The sequence below is a fragment of the Rattus rattus genome, chromosome 4 (assembly GCF_011064425.1).
Source record: "Rattus rattus isolate New Zealand chromosome 4, Rrattus_CSIRO_v1, whole genome shotgun sequence".
Lineage (NCBI taxonomy): Eukaryota > Metazoa > Chordata > Mammalia > Rodentia > Muridae > Rattus > Rattus rattus.
The window spans coordinates 4,960,518-4,987,284 of NC_046157.1; the positions used below are offsets into that span (position 1 = coordinate 4,960,518).

General features: G+C 43.8%; 1 protein-coding gene across 2 annotated transcripts in view; it reads left to right on the forward strand.

The window, feature by feature from the left end:
- Yeats2 (YEATS domain containing 2) overlaps nucleotides 1–26,767 on the forward strand; it is an 82,456-nt gene that overhangs the window by 10,608 nt on the left and 45,081 nt on the right. The window contains exons 2-10 of one of the 2 annotated variants that reach the window (XM_032899945.1): nucleotides 790–908; nucleotides 3,216–3,313; nucleotides 4,695–4,787; nucleotides 7,428–7,673; nucleotides 9,288–9,403; nucleotides 13,605–13,766; nucleotides 19,597–19,708; nucleotides 22,515–22,559; nucleotides 26,191–26,365. In XM_032899945.1, the coding sequence (XP_032755836.1) occupies nucleotides 809–908; nucleotides 3,216–3,313; nucleotides 4,695–4,787; nucleotides 7,428–7,673; nucleotides 9,288–9,403; nucleotides 13,605–13,766; nucleotides 19,597–19,708; nucleotides 22,515–22,559; nucleotides 26,191–26,365 (1,147 nt within the window). In that variant the 5' untranslated portion in view covers nucleotides 790–808. The other variant, XM_032899944.1, reaches the window with a different exon arrangement.

Below are 26,767 nucleotides of genomic sequence, written 5' to 3' on the forward strand. Positions count from 1 at the left end.
TTATTTAAACAGTTATATGTAAGCCTGGCTTATTTACCGTACTGCGAAGTTGGTCATCAGTTTAGCCATTAATTACACAGTTGCATTTGTTAATACTACAGGATCAGGGGTGGTTTTTTTGAGTGCCCTCTGTAGCCAGCACTGCAGAGGTAATGGAATTGGGTTGAGCACTGAACTGTACTAGTCGTGCTTTGAGATGTGCGTCAAAGCTTTGTAAGTTACACTGCACTGTAAGGTTAACATTGCCTCATCAAAGTCCGGTTTATTCTCATATCTTTTCATATCCAGACTACTTTTGAAAAGTATGCGCAGGGCCAGGCATGGTCATACATGCATTTAAAAGATCCCAGTGGGCAAGGTCAGTATGGTCTTCCTTGAGTGTCAGAGCAGCCAGGGATACATAGATTAACTCTGTCTCAAAAGGAAAAAGAAAGAAAAAGGAAGAAATGTGAGCAGCGGAGCAGTGTGCAACATTGTTAAAGATTTTTTTCTCCTGGAAGGGAAATCAGAGTTTTAAACAAATAGTCATGCTGATAGTATTTTTGGAAACTTTTAATGTTAGACTTAATGCTGCTGTTGGCTGAGTGCACACAAACATTGAGAGTTGAGCATCCCTCACCAGAAAATCTAAGGCCAAAAGATTTCTGGATTCAGACTTTTCAGACCAGTCATATGCAGCCTATATGCAGACTTACGCAGTCTTTTGTGGTGTTTGTTACCTTCGTGTGTAGACATGTATACATGCCAGTGTTTCACAGCACTATCAATGTGTTTCTTATTGCTTCACAGTGAACAGTTGAGTCGCACCATGTCTGGAATCAAGCGCACAATCAAAGAAACTGACCCTGATTACGAGGATGTGTCTGTGGCCCTGCCAAGTAAACGGCACAAAGCGATTGAGAGCTCAGGTAGCCGTCCAGTCGCTCTGAGACTTCACTTTGCTGACTTGTGCCTGTGCACAGGATCCACAGGGTCTGCATGAATGTCTGTCATCATCTGCAAGCCGAAGGACATTGGAAGGGTTAGCCTCGTGTTCTGTGCAGTTAGGTCACTGCGTGTCACGTCAAGGGAGGGTATCCGGCAGGAACCTGATTAAGTAGTCTGGAAGTAAGGCAAGCTGTAAGTCTCAGCCCTTGTTGCGTATAACTTAAAATCACAACGTCGGCAACCGGAGAGATGGCTCAGTGGTCAAGACTGCGTTCCTGTCTTTTTATTTCTTAAAGATTTTTTTTTTTTCTCCTTTTTGGTCCTTTTGAGAGAAGGCCTCTGTTTATGTAGCTCTGGTTGACCAGACTGGCGTGAACTCCCTGAAGTCCCACCTGCCTCTACCTCCTGGGTGTGGGATTAAAGGTCTCCGTGTAGCCTTGGCTGTCCTAGAACTTGCTCTGTAGACCATGCTGGCCTTGAACTCCTGAGAGCTGGGATTAAAGGCGTATGCTGCTACCGCCTAGCCTCCTTTATTTTTTTGGTAATTTTATGTATATAAGTGTTTTGCCTGCATATATCTGTTTATGCACCATGCATATGCATTTCCTGCATAGACCAAAAGAGGGTCTTGGAGCCTCCGAAACTGGAGTTGCAAGAGATTGTTAGTCCCAGTGTGAGCGTTAGGAGCGTTACTCTTCCTCTGCAAGAGTAGCCAATGCTCCTGACAGCTGAGCCCTCACTCGAGCTCAGTGCTCTTGCAAAGGGTCCGAGTTTGGTTCCCATCGTCCATGTCAGGTGGGGTCACAACAACCTGGAACTCCAGGTCCAGGGATGTAGATGCCTCCATGGGCATCTGCACTCGCACACATAAAGGTATAATTAAAAATTATATTTAAAAATAATAATAGAAAATCAAGGTTTTTTGATGTCTCTATAATAGAGACTAACTGAGGAGGTGACTGAGCATGATAAAGGTTTTTAATAAAGCTTCATATTTCCTCATGTATGTAAAAATAAGAGTGATCAGGTTATTCCATAGACACTGTTGCTTAAGTAGGGTAACATTATTTTAAAGTATCGTGCTCACTAAATGTTTCACTTGGGCGTTTGCCAGCAAATGTCAAAGGAGGAGAGCTTTCTCTTGACTCAGGCTTTCAGAGGTTGGCTGATCCCATTGCTCCTAGGCCTGAGGTGAGGGAGGATATCAGGAAATCCTTCTCGTAATAGTGGGGCGGAAGCTGAAGGAGAAAGAGTGAGCCATGGTGGCTTAGGATAAGATGTGTCCTTCAGGTGGTTTGATCACCTTTAATCCCAGAGGCAGTGGGTCTCTGGGTTTGAGGCCAACCTGATCTACAAGAGCAAGTTCCGGGACAGCTAGAGCTGCGCAGAACAACCTCGTATTGAAAAAGAGGTGTGGGGGGGTGGGGGGGGCGGATGGTATATATCTTATATATATCTTCCAAAGGCATGGGCCGCTAGCTACTGGGTCACACACCTTGACTTACTAAGACCGCTCAATAGCGTTGTCAGCTGGAACCAAGCTTTTAGCACATGGAGGTTTAGGGACATGCCAGGTGTGATCTTGCCGGTCATCCCTGAATAATGGAAATGTAGAAAACACTGATCCAGCACTGCTAACCCTACATGTGGCTGCCAGTGGGGATTCATGGGTATTTCACCATTGTGTAACCTGCTGAAAAGTAAGGCATGGATCACAGTGACATTTTAACTCGTGATTTATCTTTTTTTAACTAACATAAAACGATATGTATGTTTGAGGCTGGATAGATGGCTCAGGGCCAGCAGTTAAGAACCTTGCTCTTCTGTCCTTAGTACTTACTGCAGCCCCAGGCTATCAACACCCTCTTCTGGCCTCCACAGTTACCTGCATATTCATGTGCAAACACACACACACACACACACACACACACACACACACACACACACACACGTACACATGTACACGCACACACGCGCACACACAGGAACAACAAAAGATATTTTTATTAGCTATATTTATGACCTGTCTGTCTATCACACGGTATTTTATTAACCTCCTTTTTCCTTCCCCATCTGACAGGTTCAGGCAGATGAAAAAGCGTACTTTTCTTTCTGGGCCATTTAAGGATAGATTATATAGTTTTATATTTCTGTGTACTTGTTTAGGCTATTGTGTCGTGAACCCAGAGCAGTTTCTGGTTTTGTGGGGGGAGGCAGTGGTGTCTTTGGCTGATGATTTAAATCAGTAGGCACTGATTAATTTGATATGCTTTGTGCTCTTTCTATAGCTCGAGATGCGGCTGTGCAGAAAATTGAGACGATTATTAAGGAGCAGTTTGCCCTTGAAATGAAGAATAAGGAACATGAGATTGATGTCATTGACCAGGTATAGTAACGATAAATTGAAAACACTAAGTTTGTGGAGGGGAAAGTATAGTATTTGATGAGATTTTTTTTTTTTTTTTTTGGTTCTTTTTTTCAGATTTTGGGACCGAACCCAGGGCCTTGCGCTCTAGGGCAAGCGCTCTACCACTGAGCTAAATCCCCAACCCCGATGAGATTTATTTTTAAAAAATTTCCAAAAAACAAAACCCCAAAACAGAAATAAAACCTTAAGACCTGACTCAGGGTAAAGGTATAGCTGAGTGAGAGAATGCTTGCCTACCATGCACTGGACCCAGTGAGCAACCCCATCTCCTCCTCTGGCCAAAAATGAAAGAAAGGAAAAAAACAGAAACAAAATTTTCCAGTGTTGGGCATGGTGGCACACATCTTTAATCTCGGCATTCCGGGTGGACCTCTGTGAGTTCTAAGACATCTTGGTCTTTATAATGAGTTTCAGGCAGGTGAAGCTACAGAATGAGACTCTCTCTCAAAACAAAAACAAAAAACTATCCTGCTAAGGGATGGGTACACAGCTGTAATCTCAGTACTTGGAGGTAGGGACAGGAGAACCAGACATTTAAGGTCATCCTCACTACTTACTGTATTTGAAGCCAGCCTGGGACACATGAGTCTTTGTCTCAAAAACCCAAAATAAATAAAAGTTAGAGAAAAGATAAAAAGTTCTACTTGAGCTTCCGTCCTTTTTGGTATTGTTCTCGGTATATTATAGTTATTTCTTAACTAATAAATATGCTCACACACTTACATTTTTTTTGTTTCTTTGTTTTATTAGTAGGTTTTTTAAAAAGATTTATTTGTTATGTATCATGTCCTTCTGTCGGTATGTAGACCAGAAGAGGTCACCAGATCACTTTATAGATGGTTGTGAGCCACCATGTGATTACTAGGAATTGAAATCGGGACCCTGGAAGAGCAGCCATCTCTCCAGCCCCTGCTTTTGTTTTTTTGAGACTGTGTAGTCTTGGCTGTTGTGTGAGTCCTAGAACTCAGTCTGTAGACATAGTTGGTCTCAAACTTAAGAGATCCACCTGCCTCTGCCTCTCCAAGTGCTGGGGTCAAAGGCTTATGCCACTAGGCCTGGGGTATTTGGGATTTTTAAGACTTTACTGATCAGGGAAGCACACACACTGCCCCCGTCCCCAGTCTGCTCTGGGGTAGAAGTATAAACTCCAGGGCTTTGCTTGTATACATGAAGTACATCTCCAGCCTGAATCTCTGCCAGTTTAATTAGATGAGGAGTTTTTATTTATTGGAGCAATTCAAGAAGCTGAGTTCTTGCTTTTGTTGTTTGTGTTTGTTCTGTGGATTTTAAGTCGTTATTTGCCAATTTAAACAACATTTAAACTCTTACTTGTTTTTAGCGGCTGATTGAAGCCAGAAGGATGATGGATAAGCTCCGAGCCTGCATTGTAGCAAACTATTATGCATCAGCTGGTCTCCTGAAGGTTTCTGAGGTAAGCGTTCCTCATAGTCCAGGCTATTCTCAGCCACCATTTTCCTTGTCTTGGTGGGAGTCAGGGCCGTGTGGATTCCCTACCATTGAGACCTTTCTGATATTGGCCTTTAGCATTTAATAAGTCCAAGCACCTTTCTGAGAAACATAGATCACCAGGCAATTTGTTTAACGTGGTCCTGTCCTTTCTGTACTGATTGCTAGTGTAATACTGGCAGGGAAACCTCACTGCAACTCTTCCTCTTTTGCTTTGCCTTACCCAGCGTGCCTTGCTCTTTCAAAGGCTACTTCTTAATGATAGTTTTCTGTATAAGAGAAAGACAAACATGTTTGCATACCATGTAGATTCATCACTTTAAAATTCTATTGTTTTCTTTCCTCTAAAGCATTTAAATTAAGGTCTTAGACATCATAACATTTTGGCGCTCACTATAAAACTTTTTTACTCCATTTTCTCTTTCTCCTGGCAGCCGTGCATTAACCCCCAGAGTGCCAGTGAAGGACACACACGCACAGTACCTGTAAAAACACAAAATCAGAGACTATAAAATACAAGCAAATGATCAGTAAGATAAAACAAACAGAAAACCAGATAAAGCACTATCCCGTGGGTGTCCTTCCAGGATTTCTCTGCATCTAAGGTTCCCTTAAGGAATTAGTCCTGGGTGAGGGTTGACCTCCGTCTTGCAGTAGGACTTTGTTTTAAATCTATTGCGTCTACAAAGACCCTGTTTCCCCCCTCCTGTTCTCTGTGTGCTCGTGCCTGTAATCGGCCCCCGGCTCGCACATGTAATAGGCATATAATGTACAATTCCGTAACGCTGACAGCCCCTAGCTAGGCAAGTTGTGAATATTCTGGCTGGACATGAATTGTGGAAGCTGTGTTTTCCACAGTTCTGGCATCACTGATTGAATAGCTCAGGATTGGCTCAGCACAGTGCACATCATGAGCTGCATGAGGCTGTAAGCAGATGCTGACCTTGAAAAACTGGTTAGTGGTTTGCTGATTTACTGGGATCTGGGCCGTCTGGTCGTCTAGAAATGTACCAGTTTCAGCCCCTGGTGTTCTGATGAAGACTTACCAAGGGCTGGAGATGGCTCAGTAGTTGGCATTAGTTGGGTTCAGTTCCCAGTGTCCACATGGTGGCTTGCAACTCTCAGTAACTTTACGTTCCAGGGATCTATCACTCTTCTCTGTCTCCTGCAGCTGTCAGGTATCCACATGTTGCACATGTGTGCATGCACACAAACCACTCAGACAGATAAAATAAACCCTTAAAGATTAAAAAAAATTCAAGAAATCTTTGGCCAGGCTTTGTGTTATAAAGCCATGTACTTATTTTAGTTTAGAGAACACACAGTACTGAGAAGCACTGCTACCGAATTAATCAGCTCTTTATCTTATTTTAAAACATTAGTCTCTTCACGCACACCACGGCTTTTGTTTTGATTAATAGCTGTCTAACTCCCTCCCCCTCCTCCTCCTCCCTCTCTCTCTCTCCCTCTGTGTGTGTGTGTGTGTGTGTGTGTGTGTGTGTGTGTGTGTGTTGTCATGTGTGCACGAGTCTGAGTTGGGATGAAATCTTGCAGTGTCCTAGCAGCTGCAATCCTCCTGCCTCTGCCTCCCAAGTACTGAGATTCCATACAGTAGCGCCGTGCCCAGCCAGTGATACTGGTGGTTTTTTGTTTTTGTTTTGTTCGTGTGTGTTTGTTGTTTTATTTTTTAAATCATGTGTGTTTGTATCTGTGTGTGTCCACATGAGAGCAGATACCAGTGGGGGCCAGAGGTGTCCTGATTCATTCCCTTGGAGCTAGAGTTGAAGTTGTGTGCACGTGACATGAATGCTAGAGCACCCAACTGAACTTAGACCCCTGAACTAGCCTGAAGGAATGATCTATGTTGCTGATTTTAAAGCTTCTGCTTCTGTTTTTTAACTCCAGTGTGGGTTTCGTTTTTTTATACTGTGTACTTTCATTGTTTGTTTTGAGGCTATATATTCCAGGCTGACCTAGGACTGAAGATGAATTTACTTACTTAGATTCCAAAGACCTTGGGATTGTAGGTGTGTGTGGGCCACAGTGCCTGTTCTATGTCCTTTTAACATCAAATCTTGCTGGGTGTGGTGGACTTACCCTGGGCTCCTGGCCTTCTTGCCTCTACCTTCTGGATGCCAGGATTACCGGCATGTTCCCAAGCTGCATATGTGTGGTACTACAGAAAGCCTTATTTTACTTTTTGAATGTAGTCCAGGGTGGTCCAGAACTTCAGATTCTCCTGCCTCAGTTTCCCCAGTTTCCTGAGTGATGGATTCACGTGTGTGTGCCCCTACTGTGCCTGTCTCATTTTTGACTTTGAGTGTTAGAACTTTTGCACAATTACTTGTCACTCTAGTTTCTGTTTCGTTGACACAGGCTAAGTATAAGAATTTATGGGTGCAGAGAGATTTTGTTCTTTTCCTTTTTCTTTCATTTATTTTTGGTTTGAGCCTAGCCTTTACTAGCTGAGCCGTCTCTCCATCAGGATATGGAGAGAGTTTTGAAAGGTTGTTAACATGATCTTAACGTAAGTAGAAGTTTTCAGGAGTTAGGTTTTTACCAGTGTTTGTCAGTTTAATTAAGTTTGCTTCTTTCCTTTTTCTAGGGATTAAAGACATTTGATCCGATGGCTTTTAACCACCCTGCTATCAAGAAATTTTTGGAATCACCTTCTAGGTCATCGTCTCCTACCAATCAGAGATCAGAAACACCATCTGCCAATCACTCTGAAAGTGACTCTTTATCTCAGCACAATGACTTCCTATCTGACAGAGACAATAACAGCAACGTGGATGTGGAGGAAAGGCTCTCAAGCATCGGGGAGCAGAGACTGAGCCGGAACACGGGAAGGGTACAGGCTCCAGGGGGAACGAACCTGCTGTTTATTACATGTGGGCGGGACAGAAGTACTTTGATTTTTACAGCAGAGAAAAGGGCCTTTGGTTCTTCGAGATAGGGTCTCAGTCTGGGGCTGACCAGGCTAGCCTATAACTTGAGGTATCTCTTGGTGTGTGTGTGTGTGTGTGTGTGTGTGTGTGTATGCACTTTGGCATTCTTACTTTAGAGCAAAGCACTCGGGTGCACCATAGCTCTTGGATGTCATTTGTGAAGTTGGGAAAGAACTCTTAAGGATTAGAGTTCGATGATTATGGCTGAAGGTCTAAGTAGTGACTCCTGTGATTTGTCATACAAAAACCAAAATACACAATTCTTTTCTTGACACGGTTTTGCTATGAGGCCCTGGCCAGCCAGGCACTGATTATGTTGACCAGGCTGGTCTGGAACTGTAGTGATCGCCCTACCTCTGCCTCCCGAGGGCTAGAATCACACTGCGCCCAGCTATGATAGTGTGAGTGCCTACATTGAAGCTACACTGTGCCTGGTTTATTTGGTGTTTTATTTATCTATAGAGTCATAATCAAGTTAGACCAGTGATGGCATAGCCACAGCTTCGGGTTATAAAAGGGAACTTCCAAGTTGCTTTCCATACATTTAGACATCAATGTTTGATTTCATTTTTATAAAAACAAATTGTTTTTTGTTTTTTGTTTTTTGGTTTTTTTTGGTTCTTTTTTTCGGAGCTGGGGACCGAACCTAGGGCCTTGCGCTTCCTAGGCAAGCGCTCTACCACTGAGCTAAATCCCCAACCAAATTGTTTTTTTTTTTTTAATTACAAATTCATTTGTCTTTCGATGAAAAGAATAAAACAGGAAGGCAAATTAACGCATACTTTGACACCTCATAATCAGGACTCTGAGAATTTAGATTTACTTGTGTTTGGTCAGCATTCTTTCTCTTACCTTTTAAGCTGGGATTACAGGCCTGTGCCTCATACCTGGAATATTTGGTACTGGAGGCTGAACCCAAGGCTTGGTACAGGCCAGAGAAGTACTCTATCAGCTGTTACATCCCTAGACCCACTAATCTGTTGTTGGTAGTGGTGGTGTTTTTTTTGAGACAGTCCTGGAAACACTCTTTGTAGATTAGGAAGTCCTCAGAACTCAAGTGCTGGCCACCATGCCCAGCTCTTTCTTTACAAAAGGAAAATACGCTGGAGGAATAGCCCAGTGGTAAAGAGTACAAGTTGTTCTTCCAGAGGACCTGGGTTTGTTTCCCAGCATCCATATGACAGCTCACAGTCATCGTAACTTTAGTTCCTAGGGATTGACACTCTCTTGTGGCCTCAGTGGGCACCAGGCATACGTGCAAGCAAAACAGACATAAAATAAAATATAAATGAACAACAACAACAAAAAGCAAGCATGCTGCCAGGCGTGGTGGCCCATGCCCACAGTCTGAGCACTTGGAGAGCAGACAAGAGTGCAGAGCAAGTCCCAGGCCTGCTGGGCTGTAGAAGACCCTGCTCTCTGAGAGAGAACACATTCTGAGTTCTTTATGCTTCCATTATGGCAGCACCCTATCGAATATTGTTTAAGTGAGCACAACCGTTGGTCGTTTCTTTCAGGACACGTCTAGTATTAGTGGCTCCCACAAACGAGAACTACGGAGCGCCGACCTCGCAGGAGATGAGACTTCCCGACTGTTTGTAAAGAAGACGATAGTAGTCGGCAACGTGTCCAAGTGAGTACCCGAGAGATGCTTCCCATCAGCTGCTCACTTCCACACGAGCACTGGGCCACCACTGCTGCTTTACTGTGGTCGTGCTGTAGGAGAAAGGCTCTGGAGTTCTGTCTCCCTTGCTCGTTTGTAAAGTAGACGAAGGTCTAGAAGTATTCGCAGAGTAACCTTGCGCCTTAGTAGAACTACGACGATCTTATCTGGTCTCCCCGATTCACTGATAGCTGCCCTGGACTCTGTCTGTGACGGTGCCTGGTGATGAATGGAGTGTTTACTCTTGAATGCACTCTTCGAGTTACTTATGTTTATTTTATGCGTGTGAGTGCCTGTGTTTATGTGTTCACTGCATGCCTGCTGAGGCCGGAAGAAGGCATCAGATCCCCAAGACTGGAGTCACAGAGTTGGAGCCTCCATGTGGGCTCTGGGAACAAACCTGGGTTCTCCAGAAAGGCAGCCCATGGGCTTAACACATGAGCCATCTCTCAGCCCCTGCTGATTTATTTTTGAGCCAGTCTTTTGCCAAGCTGGCCTCAAGCTCACAGTCTTCCTGCCTCATCTGTCTACATAGCTCATGTTCAGACACACGCCACCATTCCCAGTTGCTGCTTACACTCTTCATGTGAAATTTAGGTATTTGATTTATTGTTGTTGTTATTATTATTATTAGTTATTATTATTATTATATTTTGTTTGCTTTGTTTTGTTTTTGAGCAGGGTCTCACTGGTCTAGAACTCTAGAGAAGTGCTTATATCTCGCTTCAGAGTGCTGGGGGGAAAGGCATGCACCGATGTGCCCTGGTATTCAGTTATTTGAGAGCCAGTGAGGTAGTAAGGTCTTCTTATCATTGCTTTTTACTCTGGCTTTCAAAGACATGTTTTCCTCCACTTTCATATTTGCTGTGATCCCTATCAAAGTAGAAACCAATGTCTTTTTTTTTTTTCTGAAAACTCCTTTATTTCTTTTGTGAAATGGAATGATTTAGAGGGCTGACAAGTGGTTCAGTGATTAAGAACACTGGATGTTCTTCTGGAGGACCCAGGTTCAATGTCCAGCCCCCATATGGCTGCTTACAACTGTTAGTTAACTAGTCCAGGGGAAACAGCGACCCCTTCTGTCCTCTGCAGGTACTGCACACACGATGCACAAGACGTGCACGCAGGCAAAATACCCATACATACAGTTTAATGATGTCAGTGCTATAGCGTTTGTGGTTGATTCCTCTTCCTCCTTCATCTTCTTTTCTCATTCCTTTTCATCTTCTTCCTCTTCTTCCTCCTCTTCCTCCTCTTCCTCCTCCTTGGGCTACATAGTGAGACCCCATCTCAGAACTCAACAAACAGAAAACAATCAAATGAACAAAAAAATTAATCTTGAGATTTTTTAGTGAGTCCAGAAGATAAGCCAAAGAGATTTCCGTCATAAATCATAAAAGTCACTGGTGTTTACCATCAGTAGAAAACATCTTGTTTTCGGTTTTGTGATGGATATTTTGACACTAAATACTTTTAAGTCAGCTCTTGTTTTATTGATGGTGACACAGAATTTTACTGTGTTTAACTTGCAGAGATCACCCACTTCAGCCTCCCCTGTGCTGTAATTAAAAGCATGAGCCACCATGCTCAGCTTTTGAAAAAGGAAGAGGGGTACACTTGGGGGCTGACAGGTGGTTCAGTGGGTAGGAGCACTCGCCACTTGGGTCTGGTGACCTGGGCTCCACACATAGGCATCGGCAAAGAGAACTACTGTACAGAGATGATCCTCTGACCACACGCACTCCCTCGTGTCACGTGTGAGTGAAAAGTGAATGAGTGAATAAATCTGAGGATAAATGCAAGCAGAAAGTTCTCCAGGATTCCTGGCAGTGCATCTGTCAACTTTATGTATGTCTCCTGGATTCATACTGGGTGGAGTGTTCAGAGACCGCGGGGTCTGAGCTTAAAGGAGTCTCCACCTGGCAGTCCTCCTCAGTGTCACCAGCTGTGCTTCATCGTGTCCTCTAGCAGCAGCGAGGACATTTTTACAGAACAGTGTCACCACATCTCACAAGGTCCTCCTCGTGAACAAACAGTAGGACAGCAACGTGTCAGTGTAGCCAATTCAGATCACCATCAGGCTCTAACTCTGTCACTGTCACTGCTTATCCATCATTGTAGTGTTCCAGATTTCTGCGCCTTCCTTGACCCATTTGTGGAAATGAACTGGATGTTTCAGTTTTCTGTGCCAGGTCCTATTGCTGGAGCTACAGTGTTCCAGAGATGAGCATTTGAAGGTGCATTTTTATTCCGTTGATTGTTTAGCCCGTTTTTTCCAGCCCAAGCCATAAACATAAACCTCCTTATGCAGGCTAAGGAAATCTGAGAGTGTGCCCAGGGACCGATCGTGATCTTTGAGATTTGTCCAGAGGCTGATAAGGAACAGGCATGGGTGCACTTGCTCTCATCTGTCTGTCTGGGTGAGAATGTGAATAGAGATGGCTCGGCTGTCCTCTCCATTCCTCTGTAGGCACATCCACTGGCCAGAACAAAGCCAGCCATGAGAACTGAGACCTTACCTTAATGCGTCTGCCAGTCTTTGATTCAAAGTAAAAATGTTGGGGTTGGGGATTTAGCTCAGTGGTAGAGCGCTTGCCTAGCGAGCGCAAGGCCCTGGGTTCGGTTCCCAGCTCCGAAAAAAAAAAAAAGGAAAAAAAAAAAAAAAACAAAGTAAAAATGTTCTCGGCAAACATTGCTGATAGATGATCTATTGCACAAATATTTTTTGTCAAGTGTATAAGTTTGGGGAAACATTTTTTTAGAACTGTGTTTGTGTGTGTATACGTGTGTGTGTGTGCTGTGTTTGTGTGTATTTATGTGCACAATGCATGTGTGTTCATCAGAGGACACCATATAGAATCATCCTTCTACCTTTACATGGCCTCCTGGGATTGAACTCTGGTCATGAAGCTTACATGGCAAGTGCTTTACCTGCCAAACCATTTTCTACCCTTAAATCCAACTTCTTAATTATTTTTAGGATTAATGAAAGTTTAGTAAGGTTATGAATATGGTATCATTACCCAAAAGTCAGTTCTTTTTTTTTTTTTTTTTTTTTTTGGTTCTTTTTACGGAGCTGGGATGAACCCAGGGCCTTGCGCTCCTAGGCAAGCGCTCTACCACTGAGCTAAATCCCCAACCCCCCAAAAGTCAGTTCTTATTTGAAAGCCACAATCAAAACATTCTCAGTAAAACAAACAAAAGGCAGGGTAGCCTTCGAGAAGACTTTTTGTACTTCATTAGAAAGAACAGAGCGATATGTCAGACAAACAGTCACGGAGGCTCAGTATTGGAAATGCCACCTCTCCCTAAATTAAAACTGACTTGCAGATGAAGACTGACAGCGCCTGTGTGGGCAGGCGTGGCACATCTTGTACCTAAGACTAAGGCTGATCAGTGAGCACCTCAGAGGCCATGGCCCTGCTTTCCACAGGATCTCAGAAGGGCGTCCCATTCACTTGCAAAGCCCACCATGGATAAAGCGGCTTCCAGGGGCCATGGTCATACCAGGTTATTTCTATCTCAGATACGTAGCTGATAAGAAACCAAGTTTGATTGTTCTCTTTTAGCTGATAATTAGAAAACAAACTTGAAGGGGATTAAGTAAGCATGGAGGTTTTAGAAAAGTAAGGATTAGAGACTGGTCAAGTGTGCCTGCTGTTAATTACTGCTGGGATTTTAATCCTGCCTTAAGCAGGGCCTCGTTGTTGTTGAGATTTTTAATGTGTATATGCGTTTTATCTTCATGTATGTATGAATACCCTGTGTGTGCTCACACAGGTCAGAAGAGGGCATCAGGTGCACTAGGTCTGGAGTTACAGACAGCTGTACATACCTCCAGATAAGCCGTTCTGTGGGTACTGGGAATCACAGAGCCTCTGGAAGAGCAGCCAGCACTCTAAATGGCTGAGAGTTTACTCCAGCCTCAGTTACTAGTTTTGAGGTTTTTAGTTTATTATTTTTATTGTGTGTATGTTCATCGTGTTTGAGTGTATGGACCTGTACATCATGGCACATGTGCGGAGATCAGGACTTCCTTTTAAGTGGGATCCTGGGATCAAATTCAGATCATCAGAATTTTGTGGCAAGCACCTTTCCCCACTGAGCCATCTCAGCAGCACAAACGATTAGGTTTTTGAAGGAAGAAACTCACCCCTCTCTCTCTTTCCAGGTACATACCTCCAGACAAGCGGGAAGAAAATGACCAGTCAACCCATAAGTGGATGGTATATGTCCGAGGGTCGCGCAGGGAGCCCAGCATTAACCACTTTGTCAAGAAAGTTTGGTTCTTCCTTCATCCGAGCTACAAACCAAACGACCTTGTGGAAGTTAGGTGAGCACACCTTGGATTTGCTGAATTTAAGAGAAGCGGATAACTTTGTAACGTGCCTCAGGAATGTTTGCACTGTTGACTAGTTACTCCGTGCCCACTCTGCCATTAGACAGCTTTTGCTGTGGTTTCCCTGTCGCCTCTCATAGCGTCACTGTGCTGTGTTGGCGACCTTGGGAGGACTGGTACATAGAAAGTGTTCCTGATAATTAAACACAGCACTTTAACGTCTCAGAAACGTTCAGATGTAATCCGTATTTCTCCTGTAAACAGACTTACCCAGTACAGCTGGGATGGGTGTGTGTACTGACATGAAATTTATGGTATTTAGGTGTGTTACATAGGATGTTAGCAGCCCCTAAATATTGCTGGTGTCAGTGAAATTTCCCATATTGCTGTGTGACACAGAGCGTTCTATCCATGGCCCTGCTGAACTCCTTAAAGTGACAAATATGTTTGTGTGTGTGTGTGTGTGTGTGTGTGTGTGTGTGTGTGTGTGTGTGTGTGTGTGTGTGTGTGTGTGGTGTTGGTCTAGGAAGGAGTGTTTTTAATCTTTCCTTCTTCCTTAAAAACACCTCAGTCCAGCAGGGTCGTGGTGGGGAATGCCATTAATTGTAGCATTTGAGAGGCAGAGGAACTCTGTGAGTTTGAGGCCAGCTTGGTCCACAGAGCTAGTTCTAGGACAGCCAGAGCTACAACAAGAAACCCTGTCTCCAAAACCAAACACAGAGTCCCAGTCCTGTCACAGCCCGTATGGCCTGCCTCCTCCCCTGCTGCGATCAGTTTCCCGTGTTGTGTCGCCGTGTTGTGTCGCCGCCTCCTTGGAAGCCTTGACTGCTGCTGCTCTTTCCCACTAGCACTCCCTCGGCCTTGGGTGTGTGCTCGGGAGGGGCAGAGCAGGGTCTTGGTGCAGACTGTTCCCAAGCGTCTCAGAAACCACCAAATTGATGTGCGAAGCAGTCGTGTGAGTCTGCACTCCATTGCAGTGGAGGACTGTTCCTGTGCCCCACATCCTCGCCAGCCTGTGCTGTCACTTGAGTTTGTGATCTTAGCCATTCTGAGGGTGTGAGATGGAATGTCACAGTCAGTTTGACTTGCATTTCTCTGACAACTAAGGACGTTGAACATGCTCACCATTAGAGATCGCTCTGTTGAGAATTCTGTTTAGCTCCATACCCCAGTTTTAAATTGGGTTATTTGGTTTGCCGATACCTAGTTTCTTGAGTTCTTTATATATCTTGGATATTATCTCTCTGTCAGATGTGGGGTTGGTGAAAAAATCTTTTGTCCTATCGATGGTCTCCTCTGCCTTCCAGAGGGTTTTAGTTTGGTGAGGTTATTGATTATTGATCTCAGTGCCTGAGCTGTTTGTTGGTGTTCTGTTCAGGAAGTTGTGTCCTGTGCTAATGTGTTCAAGGCTTTATCCTAATTTCTCCTCTATCAGGTTCTGGAATTATGTTGAGGTCTTTGGTGCACTTGGACTTGAATTTTGAGCAGAGTGATAGATAAGAATTGATTAACATTCTCCGAGCAGACATTCAATTAGAGCACCACCACTTGTTGGAGATGTTTTCCTTTTTCCACTGTGCGTTTCTAAAATCAGGTGTCTATAGGTGTCTAGATATGTCTGGGTATTCCATGAACCTGTCTGTTTTTTATGCCAATATCCTGCAGTTTTTATTACTATTGCTTTGTAGTACAGCTTGAAATCAGGATGGTTATACCTCCTGACGTTCTATTATTGTTCAGGATTATATTAGCCAGACTGGGTTTTTTGTTTTTCTTTTTAAGGAAGTATAATATTGACCTTTCAATATCTGTAAAGAATAGTGCTAGAATTTTGATGGGGATTGCATTGAATCTGCAGATTGTTTTTGATAAGATGGCCATTTTTACTGCATTGATCCTACCAATCCATGAGCATGGGAGTTCTTTCCATCTTCTGAGGTCTTCTTCGATTTCTTTCTTGTCACACAGATCTTTACCTAGCTTGGTGAGAGTTACCCCGAGATATGTTATATTATCTGTGGCTATTGTGAAGGTGGTGCTTTCCCAATTTCTTTATGTCTGTCATTTGTATATAGGAAGTTCACTTTCTTTTTCCCTCCCTCCCTCCCTCCCTCCCTCCCTCCCTCCCTCCTTTTTTTTGAGTTACTTTTGTATCCAGCTGCATTGCTGAAGTGTTTGTAGGCATTTCCCTGGTAGATGTTTTGGGGTTGCCATATCATCTGGGAATAAAGACACCATACTTTGGCTTCTTTTCCAGTTTGTATCCCCTGATCTCCCTTAGTTATATTGCTCTAGCTAGAACCTCGACACTATATTGAATAGATATGGAGAGGGTGGACAGCCTTGTTTTGTTCCTAATTTTAGTGGGATTGCGTTGAGGTTTTTCTCCCTTTAATTTGATGTTGACTTACTGCCTTGTGTTTATGTATGTCCCTTGTATCCCTAATCTCTTCAACAATTTAATCACGAAAGGCTGCTGGACTTTTGTCAAAGGATTTTTCAGCATCTAAAGGGCTTCTTTTTCATTCAGTTTGTTTATATGGTGCAGTGCATTGACTGATCTTCATTTATTAAACCAACCCTGCATCTCAGGGATGAAGCCTACTTGATCATGGTGGATGATCTTTCTGATGTGTTCTTGGGTTTGGCTTACAAATATTTTACTGGGTATTGTTGCATCCATGTTCATAGAGGAAATTGGTCTACAGTTCGTTGTTGAATCTTTTTGTGATTTGGATATCAGGATGACTGCGCCCTGTACAATGGATGTGGCAGTGTTCCTTCTGTTTCTAGTTTATGGAACAATTTAAGATGAATTGGCTTTGGCTATTTTAAAATCAGATAAAATTCTGCACTTAAACAACCTGGCCTTGAGCTTTTCTTTGTTGTGAAACTATTTTTTTTTTTTTTAAGAAAAGGCAAAAATGTATGTATGTATTTATTTATTAAAGTTTTATTTATTCTGTGTATCTGAGTACCCCGTAGTTGTCCTCATACACACCAGAAGAGGGCATCGGATCCCATTACAGATGTTTGTGAGCCACCGTGTGGTTGCTGGGAATTGAACTCAGGTCCCCTGGAAGAGCAGTCAGTGCTCTTAACCGCTGAGCCATCTTGCCAACCCTAAAAATCTACTTATGGTGGAAATATTCCGTATCCTACCACTCACTGAATTTTTTTTTAACCTTTTTACTTTAGATCCTGCTCACTGCCCCCTCCCGGTCATCCTCTCCCACAATCCTTCCACTATCCTCCTTCCTCTTCTCCTCTAAGTATCTTCTCTCCCCCTGGGTATATCCCCCCACGCCCACCCCGCCCCCATCACTTCAAGTCTCTGCAAGGGTGGGTGCTTCCTCTCCCTCTGAGGCCAGCCAAGGCAGCCCAGCTAGTAGAATATACTTACATAGAGGCAGCACGCAGACTTCGATGGCTGCCTCTCTATTTCCTTAGGAGCCATGGGTCTATTTACATTGTTTATCCGATCTTGCTGTAAGTGGTATCTATCGAGAATCTTATGCATTTCTTTTAGATTTTTCAGTTTTGTGGAGTATAGGCTTCTGGAGTGTGACTTACTGAGTCTTTGAATCTCCTCACTGAGTAGAGAGTTCTTCAGTTTCATGACTGTTTAGGCTTTCTGATTTTTCTGTTGTTAAAATCCACCTTTAATCCATGGTGGTCTGAGAGGATAACAGACAGTTATTTCAATTTTCTTGTATCTGTTGAGGCTTGCTTTGTGACCGAGTGTGTGGTCGATTTTAGAGAAAGTTCCATGAGATGCTGAGGTTTTTTTGTTTGTTTGTTTGTTTGTTTGTTTGTTTGTTTTGATTTGGGTGAAATGTTCTGTGAATGTCTGTTGTCCATTTGGTTTAAAACATCCGCTAGCTCCATTATTTCTAAGTTTTGGCTGGCTGACCTCTCCGTGGTGAGTGGGATTCCAAAAGTCTCCCACTATAAATGTGTGAGGGTCAGTGTATGATTTAAGCTTTAGTGATGTTTGTTTTGCAAATGTGAGTGCCCTTCTGTTTGGGGCACAGCTGTTAAGAATTGAAACATCATCTTGTGGCGTTTTCCTTTGATGAGTACTAAGTGTTCTTCCAATCTCTTTTGAGTAATTATACTTTGAAGTTTATTTTGTTAGATACTGGAATGGCTTCACAGCTTATTTCTTAGGTCCGTTTGCTCGGAAAATCTCTTTCCAACCCTTTACTCTTAGGTAATGCCTGTCTTTGAGGCTGAGGAGTGTTTCCTGCTTGCAGCAGAAGAATGGATCCTGTTTCTGCATCTATTCTGTTAGTCTGTGTCTTTGTATTGAGGAATCGAGTCCACTGATACTGAGAGATCTCAGTGACCAGTGATTGCTAATTCCTGTTATTGTGTGTGTGTGTGTGTGTGTGTGTGTGTGTGTGTGTGTGTGTGTGTGTGAGAGAGAGAGAGAGAGAGAGAGAGAGAGAGAGAGAGAGAGAGAGAGTGTGGGAGAAGGCGGTTGTGTGCAGGTGAGAGTGTGTGTGTGTGTGTGTGTGTGTGTGTGTGTGTGTGTGTGTGTGTCGGGGGGGGTCTGTGTGCTTTTCTCCTTCTGGTGTCATGGGTGTGACATTGTTTTCTGTGTATTCATGGGCTAGAATTTTCCTTCTGGTGCCTTTTCCAGGGCAGGATCAGTAGATAGATATTGCTCTACCATATTGACTTATCATGGAATATCTTTTCTCCACTTAGGGTGATTTAAAACTTCACTGGATGTACTAGTCTGGGCTGGTATCTGTGGTGTCTGGCAGGATATCTGCCCAGGCTCTTCTGGCCTTCTGAGTGTCTGTTGAGAAGTTGGGTTGATGGCTCTGCCTCTCGTGTCACTTACTCCTTTCCCTTTAATTTTCTTTCTTTGCTCTGTACATTTATTGTCTCCAGTCTATTTGGTGTTCTATAGGCTTTTTATATCTTTATAGGCATGCCCTTCCTTACAGTTTGAAATTTTTCTTCTATACACATGCACAAATAGAAGCTTTTGAAAAAACATTTAAAAATATTGAATGACTCCAGAGAAATATACCAGAGGTTGACAATCTGATCTATACACACACGCACGCACGCACGCGTGCACGCGCGCGCACACACACACACACACACACACACACACACACGTGAGTGTAATGTGGGTCCTGATGGATGAACCTGAGGGTCAAGCTTTCGTTATGGTTTTCTTGACTGTGTGCTTCTGCTGCTTAAATTGCAGAAACTGCCAGATGTTGTGGTGCACATCTCTAATCCCAGCCCTCAGATGCAGAGCAGGTGGGGTCCAGGGCCAGCCTGGCATACATAGTGAGTTCAAGAATAGCCAGAAATACGTAGTGAGACCCTGTCTCCGTTTAAAAACGACGTCCTTTAGCAGACAGCACCAGCTCAGTTACCCCTTTTGGATTGAATGATTATGATTTATTTCGGTTTGGGATGTGCATCTTGCATCCTGTGCCTGTCAGTGTCATTCAGTCTCTGACTCTGAAGTGTCACGTTTTCACACTAGTTCCATTTAAGAAATGACTTTGGATTATGCAGTCGGTACCTCTTACCCTTAATGAGTTAGTAATAAGGTTTATGTAGACTTGAATTACAGTTTATTAGCTCTGTGTGTGTGTGTGTGTGTGTGTGTGTGTGTGTGTGTGTGTGTGTGTGTGTGTGTGTGTGTGTGTAACTCAGCGTGTTGATTTAGCATCTCATGAAGAAGCCTAGTTGGTTTTTGGGAAGACGTGAATTTCTCTTTTGTCTCTAGGAAACCCTTTCTCGAATGAGAGTACAAACACAGGTGAATGTGTAAATTTCTGCTTTTCCCTAGAGAGCCCCCCTTTCACCTGACCAGAAGAGGCTGGGGAGAGTTTCCTGTCAGAGTGCAAGTTCACTTTAAGGACAGCCAGAACAAGCGGATAGATATCATACACAATCTGAAGGTACTGTGGTAGAGCGCCGCGCCTTAGAAGCAGTGTCTATTTGCCTTTCCTGCTTCGACCTCGAGGATCATGGCTTCCGATGGGAAGCAGGGTAATCCTCTGAGCATATGCTGCCTACTGCTGCAGCTGCCTTCTCCTCAAAGCTCGACACTGTCTGCTATTTAAAAAGGTGAACTAACTCCCAAGTAGAGCAAAGGTTCATTCTTTATCAAACGAACACACCGTTATTAATATGTTGCCCGAGACCCTGTTACTGCAGCCTTTCTCTTTTCATTTAGTTAACTCTCTGGTGTGTGAGGAAAATACTTTGTGTTGTCCAGTCCCTAACACTGCACACACGAGTGTCACACAGAATACACACACGAGATCAAGGTAAGTGACCGTGTTTGGGCAACCGTGTGGCAGTGCATGAGTTTGTGGTAGTCTAAATCCAGATCCTTCGTTGGCCCTCTACTGCCCACGTGGTTCATTATAGAGTTGTTATGATTCATATCTGTTGGATATTTTCTGTACAGCTATACATCTGCATATGTAACTACCACAGGAAGGCAGACCACTAGCCCTGCATGCAGAGGAGGACGAGCCGTGTAAAGTCTGTGTTCAATGAGTACAACACTAGATTCCACCACAGCACTGATAAAAGTGAAGCCGTTTCGAGAGCTCTGATGTAGTGTAGGAGTGGAAGGGCACTGGACTAGTGTGTGCAAGAAATTCACACTACCACGAACAGAGACACGATTCATGATTTTTTTTTTAAAGGTTAAAAAAAACCCAAATAATACCAAAATGTTGGATTAATATTGTGGCCAATTTTTGTGCTTTTTTTTTTTGGTTTGCTTTGTGTTTTATATTTGTTTTTAAATATTTTTTGCCATCACATAGTAAATACATGTAAATATTATCATTGGAAGACCATCATGATATCCACCATTCTTGGGTTCCTTGTAGTACAGGTAATTGGTTGTGTTATTTATATGTGATCTAATTCTAATAGTGTGCTTTCCCCAAGTCACCCTTCTCTGTGGTTATCATTTGAGCTCCCAGAATTTGAACTAAATAAAGTTGAACATATCCGAAGAGGTTTTGTCTTCGTTACTTTTGTTGCACAAATGTACCTGTTTCAGTCCCACCTTGGGATTTTCCTTCTGTTGATGGTAGACAGCAAGCACTGTTTGTTTCTCCTTTTTATGCCTTCATGAGATTAGAGAGGACTCAAAAGCAGCTTTAAAGAGCTCCAGGGGGGGCTTTGATCAAAAGGACCCCCTGACCATCTCTTGTGGGAAGATCTTGAATAGTTTTGGTTTCTAAAAACATATTGTGGGTTGGGGATTTAGCTCAGTGGTAGAGCGCTTGCCTAGCAAAAAAGGGCCCTGGGTTCGGTCCCCAGAAAAAAAAAAGGAAAAAAAAAAACATATTGTATTTTATTTTTTACATGTGCGAGTGTTAGGTCTGAATGTATGTATGTGTATGGCATGCTTGCCTAGTGTCCACAGAGACCAGAAAAGGGCATCCGATCTCCTGAAACTGGAGTTACAGAGCTGCAAGCTGCCATGTGGGTGTGGGGAACACAGCCCAGGTCTCTACAAGAGCTCAGTGCTTGTAACCGATGAGCCAGCTCTCCAGCCCCAGTCTTTGGTTTCCTTTGCTCACTACATACACTGTCTTATTGGCAGTGGACCTAGCCCTAATTTATCAAGTAAGGGGGAGCGTGTTTACTAGTTCTTGCCTATTAAGTTTTTTTCTGGTTCTCAGTAGATTATTTGAGACACAGTTTTTGGTTGTTTTGTATGTTCATGTTTGAGATAGATTCTCACTGTGTAGATCACACTGACCTGTAACTCACAGAGATCTGTTTACTGGCATCAAAGGTTCGTACCACCACACCTAGTCTTAAAGAGGAGTATTTTAAAATTATAGTAGTACACTTTAAAAGAAGACTTACTATTTTTAGCTATGTGTCTGGTAGGTGTCCACGGAGGCTAGAAGATTATAGAGAAACATTTCCATCTGTAGGGGATAGATAGAGGAATGGATATAACCTGAAGTTGCCCTTGTCTTTTGAGCAGCTGTCCTCTTGGCTGAGAGCTTATCTAGTAAAACTCTAGGTCTCAGGATTCAGACTCACTGCTCAGGCCACAGAGCCTGTAGCATCCTTCCCCGCCACAGATGCCTGCAGGCACACTTCTGACACTGTAACTGTGGCTGGCTCACCTGGAGAAGTACCCACTTCGAAGCAGGTATTGGTGGCTGTACATTGTGTCCCTGTCCCACCTCCCTGCCCCCTGCCTTGGAATCAGAGAGCCCAGTTACAGACTGCGCAGCTGCCCCCATCCTCAGGAAGATGTAAGAGGCTGGTGCTTCCTCCACACAGGCCCTGATTTCCTCCCTCCATTGCCCCACCCATGCCGTCTGTCAGTACGTGGCCTTGAACTGCCAGAACACCCACCCATACATACACAGCATTGCATGTATGTTTCTGTAGCCTGCCATTTGAAGTATTTCCATACAGCTTTATTATCTCGGTGCCACGTAACACTGTGTGTACAAGTTGATCTGATGTGATTTAGTGAAGCATTCTTTATTGGTTCGTGATTGTATTTAAGGCTGCAGAGAATCCACATGAATCATTTTCAGATTGTCCTTGGAATGGGTTTTTAAAGTGTACACTTATAACTTTGTGATTAAGTTTTGGCTTTGCTGAGATTTCCCCCAGAGTGGTGAGGATCGGCTTGCAATGATCTGGTGTCACACGTTCAGCTTCGCGGTCAGAGTGGATTCTAATGTCTCCTCTTTTTCTTTGCCCTAGCTGGATAGGACCTACACTGGCTTGCAGACCCTGGGCGCCGAGACGGTAGGTACTGTGGCTCAGCGGGAAGGTGTGCTCATGCCAGTGTGTGTGGGGGGGGGCATGTGCGTATACATGCGTGCATGTGTATGTGGTGTATGCATGTCAAGTTCACATGTGTAATACAGGGTCACACCCCATAGCCTAGGCTCATCTCAAATCCAGCCTCTTGAATGCTAGGATTTGCAACCACCCAAGCTGTTATTTTTATTTAACAACAATAGAAATGAGTATTGGTCTGTCTGTCTGTCTGTCTCTATTTTTTTGAGTTGATTTTTCTTGGCCATCCCACTTAATATGACAAAAACTTTAGGATCTGAACCATTTCCCACATGTAAGTCAGTGATGTGAAATATGTTCGCAGTGATGTCAGCCGTCTCCTGAGCTTTCCTCGTCTTCTAAGTCCATACCTATTGAGTTAGCCCCACCACTTCCCTTTTGTCCGTATGAACTTGCCTCCTTTATGTGATTGGACTCGAAGAGCTTGGCTTCCTTAACCTCCTTGCTGAAGGACGTACAGTATCTTCATGGTTCGTCCATGTTGTAGGAGGCGTTAGAGTCATCCCCCCTTTTTAAGATTAATCTTTGTATTTTTTATGTGTATGAGCAGTCTATCTTCGTACATATATGTGTCTCCGTGACATGTGTGCCTGGTTAACCTTGGGGGCCAGATTGAGGGTGTTGGATCCACTGGAGTTAAAATTAGAGATACGTGTGAGCCACCGTGTGGGTCCTGGGACCTGAACAAAGGTCTTCTGCAAGAACAACAAGTGCTTTTTTTTTTTTTTTTTTTTTAAAGATTTACTTTACTTTTAATTTTGTATCTAAATATGTGCCGTGTGTATGGTTCCCACAGAGGCCGGAAGATTCAATCCCTCGGAGCTGGAGTTACAGGTAGTTGTGAGCCAGCTGATGTGGGTCCTGGGAATTGAACTCAGGTCCTCTGGAAGAGCAATACCTATTTTTAGCCACTAAGCAATCTTTCCAGCTCCTTAAGCTTTTTAAATTTTGCCTTCATGTATGTGCAGCACATGTGTGAAGAAGGCATCAGATCTCTTGGAACTAGACTTACGCACAGTTCCTTCAGTAGCACGCGAGAGCTGGTAGCTGACTCCAGTGATAAGCAGTGGTCGTCTCCTGCCTCCCGCCTTTGAAGGCTGGATATTGCTCTGTGTGCGTGTGCGCGTGTGCGTGTGTGTGTGTGTGTGTGTGTGTGTGTGTGTGTGTGTGTGTGTGTGTGCGCGCACGCATGCATGCACGCATGTTGCTTGTTTCTCATGTGTTGGGTGGGATCTGCTTTTGGCTGTGATAATGGTGATGGGAATAGGGGTTTACAGACAACATTTGGTTTCCTTTTTCAGATTATTTAGGCGTATACCCAGCTATTTCCAGTACTTTTGAACCATAGTATTTTCTATGGCATCTTTCTAAGGAATTTTATATTTGCTCCACAAGTATGGAGTCTATAGAGTGTCCACATCTTTATTAATACTTGTTATTTTTCTGGTTTTAAGTTATAGGTAGTTATTGTTATAGCTGCGAAGTGGTTGATACTTTAAAATTATTAGCAATATCCAGCATTATTTTATGGACTTACTGGCTGATAGTATTTTCTTGGAGGAAATGTCTGCTCAAATCCTTTGCCCAGGATAACAACTCAGTCTCTTTTCTATTGCTATGCTAAAGACCATGACCAGAGCGACTTGTGTGTTCATACATGAACATGTGTGTTTATATGTACATGAAAGTGTCCCATTGTAATAGACTCTCGGGTAGCTTAGTAGGCTGAAAATGCTGGCCACTAACCTTGGATCTGAATTTGATCTCTAGAATGCACATGGGGCTAGGAGAGAACTAACATTTGCAGATTGTCCTCTGCCTTCCCCATCACACAACTGAATAAGTGTAGAAAAGAAATGATTTATTATTTTATGTGTATGAGTATTTTGCCTGCACACATCCGTGTGTACCACATTCATGCTCAGTGCCTGAGGAGGTCTGAAAAGGTTATTGCCTGAGGACTGGAGTTAGGTACAGATGGTTGCGAGCTGCCCTGTGAATGGTAGGAATTGAACCCAGATCTTCTGGAATGGTAATCCGTGCTCTTAACTGCTGAGCCATATCTCCAGCCTCAAAAAGCAGAGTCCTATTCATCCTAGGTTGTGGGATTTTGGCCTGTGATTTTACTGTGCACGAACTGAGTGCTGACTCAGGTTCGAGGTCCCCTGGGTTTTCTTCTGAGAATGTCCTGTCTTAGCACAGGGCGTGTGTGTGGCAGTTAGAGGACCACTTCTGGGACCTTCTCCTTTCCTTCCAGTCTGGGTTCTGAGGATGGGACCCAGGTCATCAGTCTTGGTGGCAAGACCTTTACCCACTGAGCCATCCTCTTGGCCCATTTTGAGCTCTTATGTGTAGACCCTTTGCTAACTTTGTTAAACTGTAAGGGCCAACCTCATCACTATGTAGATGCCTAGTTTTCCTTGCTCCATTTATCGTATGTCAGCGGTCACCATTATACTCAGCTAGCTAAATCTTCAGTTTATAGTAGTGCACTTATGAAACCAGAAGATATTTATTAAGTACCTTGTATACTTTCACTGGTAGATAAGACTAAAGAGATAACTAACGTAATTTTTATTCTTGAAGAGTTAGTCTAGAGCGTAAGGATAGTGGTTCAGCCTCTTTGCTGTGCTAAAGTTCATGACCAGAGCAACTTGGAAAGGAGGACGTATCTCATGTAGCAGCTCCCAAGTCCTAAGTCAGTGGTTCTCAGCCTTCCTTATGCTGCGACCCTTTAGCAGAGTTCCTCATGTTGTGGGGCCTCCAACCATAAAAGTATTTCCATTGCTACTTCATAACTGTACTTTTGCTGCTGTTGTGAATCATAATGCAAATGTCTGCTATCAGATGGCTTAGCAACCCCTGAGAAAGGGTCATTTGATTCACCCTAGGGGGTTTCGGCCGTAGGTTGAGAACCACTGTCACGGTTCATCACTGAAGAAAGTTAGGGTAGGAGCTCAAGCAAAAGCTCGGAATCAGGAACTTAAGCAGGAACCATGGGGGCATAAACGCTTCCGAATTTGTCCTTCCTGGTGCTCAGCCTGTTTCCTGATAGAACTCAGAAGTGCCAGCCCAGGGGCAGCACCACCCATAGTGTGAGCCTCTGGTGTCAGTTATTGATCAAGAAGATTCTCCACAGGCTCTTCCGGGTGAGGCTCCCTCCCAGGTGACCCCAGCTTATATTCAGTTGACAAAAAGTAACCAGCACTGATGGTAAACACTGAGCACAAGTAAGACACTTTCAGCTTCAACTACAAACGAATGTGGTGAAGAAGAGGGTGAATGGGAGCTTATGTTAAGTCACAGTGGACAGGGAAAGTCTTCCTGAGAGGGTGACTGACGCTTGAGATGTCCTAGTAGGAAGGTGGCCATGGGGAAGAGTGTTGTACGCAGTAGAAGCAGTGAATGGGAAGACAGGCACTGCACCGAGGTGTCTGTGTTAAGGTAGAAAGAGGAAAACCTCACTGTAAATTTCGATTGCTGCTGAAATGTGGTTAGAATCACTTGTTTCTGGTCAGAGCCTGAGCGCTGTCACACTGACGATGGACTCACGAGCCTGCGTGTTCCGCGACTCTAGGTAGTGGATGTTGAGCTTCATCGGCACTCGCTCGGCGAGGACTACGTGTATCCTCAGTCATCGGAATCGGACATCTCGGACGCCCCTCCTCCATCCCTGACGATTCCAGCCCCAGTGAAAGCCTCACCAGTGGCACGGTCCCCTGAGCCAGCATCCGCTGCCCCTGTGGGAGAAGGTAATGCTGGCCTCTTTGTTGAGAGGATCACTCTCTGGGCGTTTTTCTCATGTGTGAATATCTGACTTCTGCTTTCAGCCGCTCGAAATAAATGGAAACTTGTTTTCCATTCTGCCTCTAGCATACAGTTCCACTATGAAAATAGCTAAGCTTACGTTCTTCTTGGTAGTAAGTTTTTCATAAATTTCTACATTTTAGAAGGATGAAAAGGTCATAATTATTGAATTTTTATCCTTTTTAAACATTTTAATGTACAGGAGTGCTTTGATTATATCTACATCTGTTCACCCCATACACACCTGGTGCTCACAGAAGCCAGAAGAGGGCATCAGGTCCCCTAGAGCTGGGGTTCCAGATGGTCGTGAGCCATTGTAGATGCTGGGAGCCAACCCCAGGTCCTCT